At 38.4% G+C, this 12,700-nt stretch overlaps 1 protein-coding gene across 1 annotated transcript; it reads right to left on the reverse strand.

The window, feature by feature from the left end:
* Window positions 1–3,026: 3,026 nt before the first annotated feature.
* On the reverse strand, window positions 3,027–4,491 carry LOC122577772. Its single transcript, XM_043749329.1, has one exon. It carries the CDS (start codon window positions 4,270–4,272, stop codon window positions 3,829–3,831), a length of 444 nt encoding a protein of 147 aa, XP_043605264.1. The 5' UTR covers window positions 4,273–4,491; the 3' UTR covers window positions 3,027–3,828.
* Window positions 4,492–12,700: the final 8,209 nt, after the last annotated feature.

Raw genomic sequence — 12,700 nt, forward strand, 5'->3', positions numbered from 1 at the left:
GAATTTCGTATATGATAATGGAATTTTATAATATAAATCCAACAGAGTGACGGTTCAAAGTGTTACAACGGTATAAGGTGTTGAGCGCTAATTTGGGAGGGTTTTTATATTGAGGTTTTAGTCCCTCTGGAGGGATTATCATCAGGTGTATATCAGAGGCGGCTATTCCGTTACTATCTGGTTATCGTTTCGATAGCTGTCGCTTGTAATATGTTTCGTCTACCTGATTACTGTTTCTGAGCAGGTGGCCTTCTTGAGCGTATGACATTCCCCTCTTCTTAGATTCGCTTTGCTCCGTTGAAGCGTATGGCTCTGGTGGGTAATCTGATTTGAAGGATCCCGTTATCTTCATTTTCTGTAATGTTTTGGAAAGTGACCGTTCCATGAGCTGATGGAAAAATTGGTACTGTTGGTACTTGATGCATATTGTTTACGTGAGCGGTAGGGTAAAGTATTCTGGTACATACATTTTTAGGAATTACTCGACTTAGACATTAGAAAAGTTTACATTTGCACAATATATATACTGTCCCTAGTCCTAGGGCGGGCTGCGTATCCTAATATTTGTAATGTCGAAATGTCATATTCTTTGAGTGAATTTATACGTCGTTCGAATTGTAGGCTGTTGACTTGTATTTGAAACGTATCGAGGTTGGTTTTATATTGATTAAAATTGTGAGTTATCTTTGCAACCCGTTTCTAATATTTTCTCTAGTGTTGAGATGTCTATTTCTTTGAAACTATGTGAGGTGGATGTTGGTAAAGGTGTGCCCATAAGAAATACTCTTGATGTTCTACAAAAAAGTTTATTAAACCATTAACAATCAACAGTCAACAATTAACGATTAACTATCGACAACAATTAACAATTAACTATCAACAATTAACGATTAACTATCAAGAGTTAATAATCACGTATCTCTAATAGTGTTTGCTTCGCTATGACGCTAACCTTTTGCACTTCGCAGCTCGGGGCAGAATGAATCTTTGGTTTGAAACCAAACGGATTCTTTTCTTTTCTTTTATTAAATGTCAGCGATGGTTGCCGCGTATGCATTCTTCCGAAAATTCGGCGGAAGAACCGTAGGGATATCGATGGTACATTAGGCATGTCAGCCTTACGCTTTGAAGGTATAGCGCTTTGTGTCACGAAGCCGTTGGAAAGTTCCGTGGTCGAGTGCCGCCCCATATGCGAACTGTTCTTAATTTTGATTTCGTAAGAAATATTTTTGTGTTCCTCCTATGTTCATAATATTACGGTGGTATGTGATTATACATCCAGTTTTGCTGCTAATTAAACTCGGTTGTTTGATTTCTAAGATTTTATGTGTTTTACATAATACGTCGATCTGCACATTTTTCGTAGGGATAATGACATAATGATTTTCAGTCTGTAAAGGTACGAACGTCAATTCTTCCAACTTGAATACAGCAGTCGGGCAAGTTTTGACTGTCTGTTGATTATTAATTAATTCGATTCTACATTCAGGTGAATTGATTCTGTTGTGGCTTGGTTGAGTTCTTTTACAAATGTGGATGATTGCCGTTCGTTTGCAATATTTGTTTAAGTAGTGGCTATCGACAAAGGTGTATTGTTCTGAGTTGGTCAGTATTAGGTCAGTTTCTAATACAGGTGCTATAAATACAGAGTTTTGTTTGAAAGGTATCGGATAAAGTCTTGTTATTTTCCACTCGTTATCTTCTAAAAGTGTACAGTTATCATATATATAAGTTTGATATCATTTATCCATAATTTCAGTTTACTTAGATCTAGAATTAGTTGAAAGTTTTGAACTGAAGGTTCGATATGTTTACTCATAAAGTTTTATTTTGTTATTTGATCGAGTGTTGTTAAGAATTATTTGGGTTCTATAATTTGCGGGTTTATGATTCCTTGTTTTCCTAATATGATAGTGTTCAAAATTTCGTCGATGTTAATATGGAGCTCCGATATGGTAGATTCAGTCTGAATTAGTAAAGAGATCAATATTTCGTTTTCCTCGTTATGGTTTTCAATTTTACGTATATCGTCGGTAAGGTTTTCCAGTTGATTCGTCTTAGTATCGTCTAGTACGTGTCTGATAAGTGCAGTTTTTATTTTGTTGTTGGAGTCAAACAATGTGTCGATATTTTTGTTAATGAGTTCTACGTCTTCTTCGTCAAGAGTTCCGAATAGAGTTTTAGATACCGAGCCTATGACGTTGAGTAATCCGCGTGTCTTCTATAGCGTAATAACAATTTGAGTTGATGCGTTAGGTTTTGCAGATTTCTATACCTGATTTTTAGATTGTTTATCTCTGGTATGTAAGCGCAAGGTGGTTTGCATTGACGGTCTATTAGCTCAATTACATGTAATCTATTGGTTTAATCGATTGGGTCGTTAAGGTCCATCATAAGAGTGATATCTACTTGTTCATTGTACAGATAGCTATCATCTATGTGTTCCATGAAAACGTTGGCATAATTTAGTGGTCTTACTACTAGATCGCTTTGAATGTATTCGAGAGTTAAAATTATCCATTTTATGGTCGTTTTCAGTGTTGATAAAGCATATTGTTGTGGGCTTTCCTTCGATGTATTGGGTTGAAGTTAAAGTTTCACCTGGTCCTATCTCGTTATCGGCGTTCTGGTATGGTAATATAATCTCGTTTCATGTCTGTTTATCGTTAGTGACGTTGTATCGGTACTTCATAAGGAATGGGAGTCTGATTATTCCATCTTCGATTAGGGGAAAGTTGTCAGGAAATACGTGGAATTGGTGATCGTTTTGAACATGTTTAGATCACAAATTTTGTCAGTGGTGTGTTCCTATTAGCACGTTGACTGCCACGGCACCCGTATTCTGGTCTGGCCACGAAACCCATATTCGGGTGTCGCTTATTCGACTACTTGCGAGGGATCGTCGTAGGTATTTGAAAAGATATTCCATAATAATAAAAATGTTGAACCGTTGAAAATGGTTTATTAAAAAAATTATTTAGCATGTAAAACTTTAAAGCATTCTATACATAGCTAAGATTGGTCGGGATAATTTGGTCAATAAGTTGTTGTTTTTTGCAAATTCTTTCGTGCCTTTGTTCGGTCCATTCGACGTCTTTTATTTGCATAACATAGTTTGCATGCGCGTCTGATGCTTCTTCCGCAATCATTTTTCCGAACGGCGATTATAATTATGCTGACTCCGTCGAAGACAAGGATTTCTTGTATTTTCAGACAACCCTAATAATTTTGCAACTAATAATTCTCCAAATATTCTAGTATTTATGTTCTTCCTTGTTGCAATTTTGTAAATCGTCAAAGCGTTTACAACAGAAATTCCCAGAAGGAGTTGAACGCCAAGTTTTCTGTACCATCTGATTCCTTTTCTAATTGTGGTGGCATAAGAAACCATTTGGTCGGAATAATCTATACCACACTTTCCTTCATTATATTCGACAACAGCTAGTGGTTTTAATGTTGCGAACAAACGAAACGAGAGATCATTCTTGAGACCACCGCTTGAGCTACTCGCATTACTAAAATATCGATGGGAGCACCGTGCAGAGAACGCTTGGTACTGCTGCACGCGTGGCCTGACGGAGATTTTTTTGAAAACAGGCGTAGCAGTCAACGTGTTAGGAAAGTCTTTGGGCTGGAGGTTTTGACGTTTCAGTGAAGCTTTCCTTTTTATTAGGTTTATTTCTGCTTCGGTATCAATGAGAAATCTGGCTCTTCTTCTGTCTTTTCGTCGCAATGAGATTGATAATAATTTTCCAGTTGACTCTTGGAATGTTTCCTCTGGATTCTCCGCTGTTTGGTCTGCTCGAGATGGGATTTTTCTTTGGTTGCCTAATGGAAAATTTCGAGAGTAGCACACCTTGGCTGTGTGTCCTTGCACTTGCAACATTTTAATTTCATTCGGCTATCTGACGGTTGGCTAAAACCTCGTGGTTGTAGATCGATAGCACTTCGTTTAGGTACGGGCGGAGTGTTATTAGATTCATTCTTTGATCGATTCTGACGGTGGGCAACACGATTTGATTCTCGTAACCATTGTTCTTTGTCGGCTGCTAATTGTTGGGCGAGGTTCAGGTTTTTTTGATCGTTAGCTCCTACTATCTGTCCTATTTCGTGCCGTAAATTGAGTAAATACGTTTTTAGTGCTTCGCGTTCTTCGATGTCCATGGCTACGCGTCGTTCAACCAGCGTGCGGTTTTCGTTTTGGACTGCGTAATTTAGTTCGTTGAGTTGTTGTCGGAATCTAGAATTGAAAGATTGTACGGTTTCTGTCATTCCTTGTTTTAAATTTTTCAGTTTATCTTTGCAATTGCTAACGGTGGTTGGAGCTGACACGTTTTGTCTTAAGCACGAATATAGGTCTTCAAACGAGTTAATCTTTAAGTATCTTATATTCCTTTTCGCGTTATCGGTTATCTTTTCAGCAAGTATAAGATCTAATAGGAAATCTCTAGCACTTGCCTTGCACCTGGCTCTTGCTTTGGGACTGATAGAATAAAATCTTCAACGCCTACGTCATCTCGACCCCGTAGTGTCTCAATAGTGCGTATGGCCTCTCCTGCTTGGAGGTCTTGTTCTTCGCCGCAGTAGTTTCCTTGTCTAGTCGTGACGTGACTAATTCGTTGTCTTTGTGAAGTGTTTGGTCCGTCGGTTTCGTCATCCGTCATGTTATCGGCACCCGTTTCTAAGTGGGTGTTCATGTGTAGCTGGTCAGTTTCAGCGTCGTATTTCACTTCTATAAGTTTTGCAAAGTCACGTATTTCCTTGGCCCGATTTCTATCACTAGTTTCAGTGAATTCTTTTATTCTGTTAATATTTTGCTCAGTGTTACTTCTAAAATTTCTGAACTCGTGAGTTAGACTTTGCAGTTGTTCGAGGATAGTAGCGATCAATTTGTTTTGTTTTGCCGTACTCATGTGAGTTGGATTCATCTTGATAGATACGATATTTTTAGAAGAATCTAGAACTATCTTCAGAACGTATTTCCGGTTTACGGTTTCTTCTGATCAAGGAGGTGACCGTGGTCCTTCGCTGTAGAATTCGTAGAGTTCCCGTTGGAGTTTCCTCTTGATGCGATGAATGGATCCTAGCAGGATCGCCAATTTTGTCACGTCGGAGACACAAGAAATCACGAAACCGATAGATCGCCGGTGTCTTGTCAAATAAAAAAAGAAATTTAAGAAGAAAAAGAAACTTTAAATACTCCCGCTAAAATCATCCAAGTTAGTCTTGAACAGTCACGCCTAGAGCTCGGAAATGCATTGCAAACAAGAAAAAAAATAAAGTTTCTTTTATTCGTGGGAGTGGAAAAGGCTTCGATCATATATTTCTGAGAACGGATAGAGTGACCGGATATTATCCCGATGGTCACTCATGCTAAGGCGCTTGGAGTTTCGCTATCTTATCGCTTTGTTTAGTCGGATTTCGTCTGTGACATTCCGTCTGTGACATTCCCCCCTTAGATTGAATTTGGTGCCTCAAGTTTTCCTCAGGAGACTTTTGTGGAATCGGACTCGGCGTGGCTTGAAAATCACAGCTGATTCCCCTTCTTCTTCGAGGTGGTATGAGTTGGTCAGGATATAGATGTTGGATGTTGCGACCGGGGCGCTTGTTGGGGATGTAGCATTGTGGCTGCCGATTACGGTTTCATTTCGACAGCAAAATAAATTAATACATAAACTATTCGGTATACATTTTTTGATGTATTTGAATATTCCTATCTTGTTTAATCCGTATATACCTAGCATGCTTAATTCTATGTACCCTAATATCTGGAGCGTGGTTAGCCCCAATACCGTATATTTTTGATTCTATGTTCGAAATTAAGCGTTTCTATCTCGTCGCCTATTTTATCAATCGTGGTCTTATAGCCTTGTAAGTTATCTATTACCTTTGGTGCTCGCTCAAGTTTATCTAACAGATGAGTTAAGCTATCGTTTGTTTTGAGCGCTAGGGTCTTAGTTTTGATTTCGTATTTGACTTCGTCTCTTGTTTCGCCTATACGCATGTGTTCATCTTTGTACAATATATCGCAGGAAGTGTTGGCTCTTATGATAGAGGGCTTGTCAAGTTTTTGCAAGGTGTGTTTCGTTTGGCAAATTGTGTCTATTTCTATCGGGTTCGCCGGTATCGCAATATAGCTGTTGCTAGTTCTGAGCGGTATAAAGCTAATGTCTTCAATCTTAAACACAGTTATTTGGCAATGTTCGATATGAGGTTTGAAGTTTATTATTTCGCTGTGACAATCGGTTCTCGAGTTTCTGTCATGGATTGGTATTGTTTGTTTGCATATAGTGGTTCCACCTCATTCTTTACAAAGTTTGTCGAGATATTCGATATCAGTGTTCATAAATGAAAGTCCTGAAGTTAAATATATCTGATGTTCGACTACTGGAGCCAAAAATACTCCGTTTCTCTTACTCGGGATAGGATATACCTGTAATATATTCCATTCCGTGTTAGAGACTAAAGGTACTGAGGTGATTATGGGTATCGTGAAGGATAAAAGTACACTAGAAGGTGTTTAATAATAACAACTAGTTTATTATCGTGTGACAAATAAGGCTCACGGCAAATGTCGCTCGACGAGTAGCAAAATAATCGCCGTCGATTTCGTTTCGCTTAGACACCAGAGTCTTTTCACGTTTCGTAGCTGAGAACGGAATGACGCCATCCGAGAACAAAACGAATTCTTTCTTTAGGTGCCTATCGATATCCTCACTAGAACGCGCTTATTAGATGTGCCGCGGCAGTTGCCACGTGTGTGCTCTTCCGAGGATTTGGCGGAGGAAAACATAGGGAAATCGATGGCACGTCGATGTTGCGCTCTTAGTGGCCTAGCGCTTTGTATTGCGAAGCCGGCGGAAAGTTTCGTGGCGGGTGCCGCCACAGTACTATGATTTTAAAGAATATTTTGTCAGCTATTGCGAAGATTTTAAGATCACTGATGTCGAGTATAAACTGAAAATGTTCGGTTTTGGTAGAGATCGCAGTGTTGTACGTCTGGCTGCCTATCGCTTTGGCATAATTTTTTATAAATTCATCGGGGTCAAGTATTTGTGGGCTAATTATTCCCTGTTTGCCTAATATTATGACGTTAAGTATCTCGTCTAACTGAAAGTGTGAAGTTTGTATCGCGGTGTCGAGTTTTATGATCATTTTAAGCATAAATCTATCGATATTTGCCTGCTGTTGTTTTAATACATCGCTATATGATTTCTCTAGGTGGTTTAGGTTTTACGAGTTTACAATTTTCCTAATAAGTGCTGTTTGGTTAGCTATTGTAGTTTTGATTTTATTGTTGTCGTCGAATAGTTTGTCCATGTTTTCGTTTATGAGTGTAAGATCGTCCTCGTCGAGAGTTCCGAATAGGCTTTTCGATACGGAACCTATGATGTTGAGTAAACCTCGTTTGCTTCGGGTATGTATTAACGTTTTCAAGTGTTTTGCGAGTTGTTAATCCGTCTAACTCTTCGGCGTATTCTTTGCTGATTGCGCGTGAGTTTATTGTCGATTTATGTAATTCTATCGTGTTTATTTGCTCGTGTATGTCGCTAGTGTCTAATCCTACAATAATATTGGCAGTATCGCTATACAAATATCCTTTTCTTATGTTTTCTATGAATACAGAGTTTCCTTCTAGTGGTGTAATATTTATTTGCGCGGATATTATTCCGGCAAAGAGGTGTGTCGACCTGGAAAGTAAGGTTTTAAACGATTACCGTGTATTTTCTTTATAATATTATCAATTAAGATTTCGTAATAAGAGCTTTTTACAGAGTGGATTCTGTATGGTCCTAACCATTCAGTGTTTAATTTGTCCCTTTTGTGATCATTATGGATTAATACAAAATCTCCTTCTTTAAATACCGTTTGAGTTCGGACTATCTTTCTTTTCTGGTTTCGAAGGTATCGTTTCTTACTGTTTATTAATGTTTTTCTCGCGATATCTAAATATTTATTTAATTGTTTTTGCCAGAGTGAGAACATATCATTGTAAGTTAAATTCGAAGTTTTCGCGATTGCCGATGGTAGGTTTGCGTCTCTACCGAACGTTAGTTTAAAAGATGAAAATCCGGTACCTTCGTGTACGGCTGTGTTATAACCCAAACATATGAAGTTTAATATCTCATCCCATTCTTTATCATTATTATCATGCAAACTTGTACGGATTAAATCTTTTACTACGGCATGTGTTCTCTCTAGAGATCCATTTGACTGAGGGTGAAAGCTAGTGGTTTTAATGTGTTTAATCTTAAATGCCTCTTCGAATTTTAACATGAGTTCGCTAATGAAGTTTTGCCCTTGGTCTGTTAGAATTGTTTTGGGTGCAGAAAATATGTAAATATAGTGTTCGAAGAGTGCATTTATTATGGGTTCTGTCTGTTGTGTTTTTAGTGGTACTAGGACCAAGTATTTTGTCAGTTCGTCATGTATTGAGAGTATAGATTGATTTCCTTTCTTAGTTTTGGTCATAGGTCCTATGATGTCCATAGCAATTTTGTCGTTAGGTTATAACGGTGTGTCAGATATTATTGGTTCTTCTTTCGGTCTAATCCGCGTTAATTTCTCCTTTTGACAAGCTTTACATCTCTTTATAAACTCTTCGACTTTATTCAATAAATATGGAATTTTATATCGTTCTTTTATTCTTTTGGTATGTCTTTTGTACCCCTAAATGTCCTATCGTAGCGTTATGATTTTCCTGAATTATTTTCTCTATCTCTTTCTCGGTTAATTCTTTGATTAGGTCCCACGCGAAAATGACAGGGTATCGGGTATCATTGAAATATAGAAGCATAAGTTTGATCTGGTTCTTTTCTAATTCTGCAAACGTGTTGTCTCCTATACCTACTTTCTTGTTATTTCGTAATATGTTGTCGATTTTCCGTAACCATATTGCCTCGTCGAACTCTCCTAATTCTGTTTTAGTTAATTGATAAAAAGATTGATCGTTAGGTTTCATTTCTAATCGTTTTGGGATTTCTGACTTCTTTTTCCATTTCGTAAAATGTTGTAAGAAATCTAAGACTACTGTTCCTTCAGGGGTTTCTACTTTTTGAATCGCGTGAATTCTAGACAAGCTATCTGCGACTGGGTTTTCTTTGCCTTTAACTATTCGATTGTGTATTCGTACTCTTTTAGTTTTAGTCTCCATCGCATTAATCTAGACGATGGGTCTTTGCAATTATTCAACCATTTCAAAGCTTGATGATCTCTTCTAATAATAAATTTTCGTCCTAACAAGTATTGTCGTAGTCGTTTCAATGCCCATACGATAGCTAATAATTCTTTCTCCGTAGTCGTATAATTTTTCTCTGGAGGGTTTAGCGTTCGAGAGATGTAACAGCAGCACGGGTGTCCGTCTTGTGTCCTAGTCCTTCGTTAATAGCGTCTGTCGTTAATACGAATGTTTTAGAGAAATCTGGGTATGACAGAACAGGTGCTTGACAAAGTTTTTGTTTGAGTGTATTGAAACTGTTCTGTTGTTTGTCCGCCCAGTGGAAGTTGGTGTCTTTTTTATTTAGGTCCGTCAGGGATTTGGCTATTTTAGAGAAATTACGTATAAATTTCCGGTAGTATCCCACGAGTTCTAGGAATGATTCGACTTCGGTTAGGTTTCTAGGAATTTTAAAGTTTTCGACTGCTTCTATTTTCTTCGGATTAGGTTTTACTCCTTCTGATGTTACTATGTGTCCTAAATATTGGAGTTCTGGTTTTAGAAATTCACATTTATCTGGTTAGATTTTTAGTCCTAATTCTCTTAGTCTTTGTAACACTATGGCTAAGTTTTCATTATGTTTTTGAATAGTGCTTCCAAGTATAATAATGTCGTCTAAATGTGCAAAGCAATGTTTATTAATTAATCCATCATTCTTTGGAATGTTGCTGGTGTGTTTTTGAATCCAAAAGGCATTCTGTTAAATTGAAAATGTCCTTACGGTGTTGAGAAAGCGGTGTATTTCTTTGAGTTTTCGTCCATAGAGATTTGATGAAAACCGGATGATAGGTCAAGTGCTGAGAAGAATTTCGCCTCTCCTAGTTGGCTTAATATGTCTTCTATGTCGGGTAATGGATAGGCGTCTTGGTCAGTCATTCGTTTAGTTTTCTAAAGTCAATAACTATTCTCCATTTCTGTTTTCCCGATGCATCTAATTTCTTGGGAACAACCCATACCGGTGAATTGAAAGGAGAGTCTGATTCTTCTATAATGTTTTTATTTAGCATTTCTGTCATTTGTTCCTCGATTTCGCGTTTGTGGCACTTTGGGGGTCTGTATGATTTGGTGTTTATGATTTTGTCTTGTTTTAATGTGATTGTATGTTTTGTCAGATCAGTACATGGTAATAGGTCTGTTTCTAAATTGAATACGTCTATGTAATGTATTAATATTTTCTCTATGGGTTCGCGGAGTTCGCGTTCAATATGATTTGTTCTCACTATGGTTTTAAATTTAGCAATTTGATCTAATTCTTTACTGTTATCAATGTCGTTAGAAATTTCATTGGTTTGTTTCACCAGAATTGAAGAAGCATACTCGCGTTGGTTTGCCTTCGAGGTAGATAGTTCGAACTCTCTTTTCGCCTGGTTGTATCGCTTCTGGTTTCTGAAAGTATAAAATATTATTATCAAGTTTTAATCTATCGTTGGAGATTTCATATTGGTACTTCTCTAAACAAGGTAGTCCTATTATTCCATCTTCTATTAAGGGAAAGTCCTCCGGTACTATATAAAATTTGTGTTCTTTGCCAAACAATTTAGATCTAATAAATTCGTTAGTGGTATATCTGTCTTATCCCATGGAGAACATTCGAGGTTCATCGGCTTTGAAGGTTTGATAGTCTACCTTGTCCTTTTTCAATAGGTTGATTCCTGCTCCTGTGTCGATGAGGTGTGTCACATGTCCAGTTCTTGTGTTAAACCGTATTGTGAGAAGTTTGCCTGTCGTGGTGTTGACTCTTGGAATCTTCCTTGGTCTTCCGTCGTTTTCATCGTAAGTTTCCGTTTCTATGTTGCGTGGCTCGAGATTGTGGCCTGCTGGTGGTCTCGGGTGTTGGCTGGGTGTTTGAAAATTTCTACATTGACTGGAGACATGTCCGATTTGATTACATTTGAAACATTTCGGTTGAGTTCTTTGGGTAAGTGGCGTTCGTTCAGCTTGCTGGAAGTTTCTTGGCATTGGTTTAGGTGTTCTTTGGAATCGGGTTTTAGCTCTCTCAATTGGTTGATACATTGTTCTTCCTAATTTTTTGTTGCGTTCGATCTCCCCTATGACTAACTCCGCCTCGAAAGCTGCATCTTGCGCTTCCTGAAGATTCTTTGGCCTTGTAGCTGATGTACGTATCTCTATTTCTGGTTTTAAATTCAGGACGAAAACTTTGGTCGCTCGTTCGGTTTCAAGATCTATGGCGACTGCTCGACGTACTGGATCGCGAATTTCGTGTTGAAGCGCGTATATCAGTTCGTTGAGGTTGTGTCGGAACCTCTTCACATAACTGTCTACCGATTCGGTTTGTCGCGTACGTTGCAACTTATCACGAGCTCCATTAGAGGTAATACTTACAGATACAAATTTTCTGAGGCTTTCAAATAGGTCCTCGTAGTTCTCGATTTCAGCGTGGCGGATACTACGTTCTGCTTCTCCGGTGATTCTTTGCGTTAGAATTAGTCGTAGTAATGTGCGTTTTTCTCGACATTCGGCTTGAGCTTCCCTTACCCGTTTAATAAACCCTTCTACTCCTATATCGTCTTGTCCGTTGAGTATGGGGATAAAGTCTAAGCAGGTTTTTGCACTGTACGTGGGGTTGTCACAACTTACTGTCTCTTCTTCACTGTCCATATCGTCCGTTTCGTTAGGTTTTACAGGTGGTCGCTCTTTTTGAACATTGCTGGTACTAGATTCGTCCATGGTGATAAGGGAGCCTAATTCTGTAGTAGCGTCGTGTTCTATTTTCATTTTAGAGAGATTTTTGACTAGTAGTTCTATCTCTGCTGTACGTTTCTTGTTTTCACTATCGGCTATTCGTTGCGTTTCTTCTATTCGTCGCGCAAGAAGCTCGATTTGCTCGAGTATGGCACGGGTTGAATTATCCGTAACTCCTGTTGCAGAGGCAGTATTAACAGTTTCGATTTTATCTTTTCTCGGTGCGGACATGATTCTAATTAAGTTTACCGAGTCTGAACTATCGTTGCTATTTGAGCTTGAAACGCTTGAGGAACTTGGTTTTCTCGCACGGTAATGTACAAATGAATCCAGATTTCCAGCTTATCGTAGTAGCCATGGCCGTTGAGGCGTCTCTGGGATGTTTCCTCTCTGGTTGGTTCTAGATTCCGAATCTTATTCGTAGGCTTGTTCTGCGCTGACCGTAGTCCTCTCGTCTAATTTCACCGTAGTGGTACGTTGAAAGTTGCTACAGGGCTTCGTAGTAGCAAAGATTCGCAGTGGTCCGCTGATCCTTCAATCTTCAATGATGCGCGTACACCGAAATCGTAATTTCGTTTACACTAAAGCGAATGGATCCTGGCAGGATCGCCAAAAATGTCACGTAAAATAAAAAAAGAAATTTAAGAAAAAAAGAAACTATTTTTTTCTTGTTTGCAATACACTTCCGAGCTGTAGGCGTGACTGTTCAAGACTAACTTGGATGATTTTAGAGGGAGTATTTAAATTCTTTTATTCGTGGGAGTAGGAAAAGGCTTCGAT

Source organism: Bombus pyrosoma, linkage group LG1 (assembly GCF_014825855.1).
Source record: "Bombus pyrosoma isolate SC7728 linkage group LG1, ASM1482585v1, whole genome shotgun sequence".
Taxonomy (NCBI): domain Eukaryota; kingdom Metazoa; phylum Arthropoda; class Insecta; order Hymenoptera; family Apidae; genus Bombus; species Bombus pyrosoma.

What these genes read in the sequence shown, in the direction of transcription:
- LOC122577772 (XM_043749329.1), bottom strand. Translation starts at nt 4,272, where the DNA reads ATGACAGAAACCGTACAATCTTTCAATTCTAGATTCCGACAACAACTC.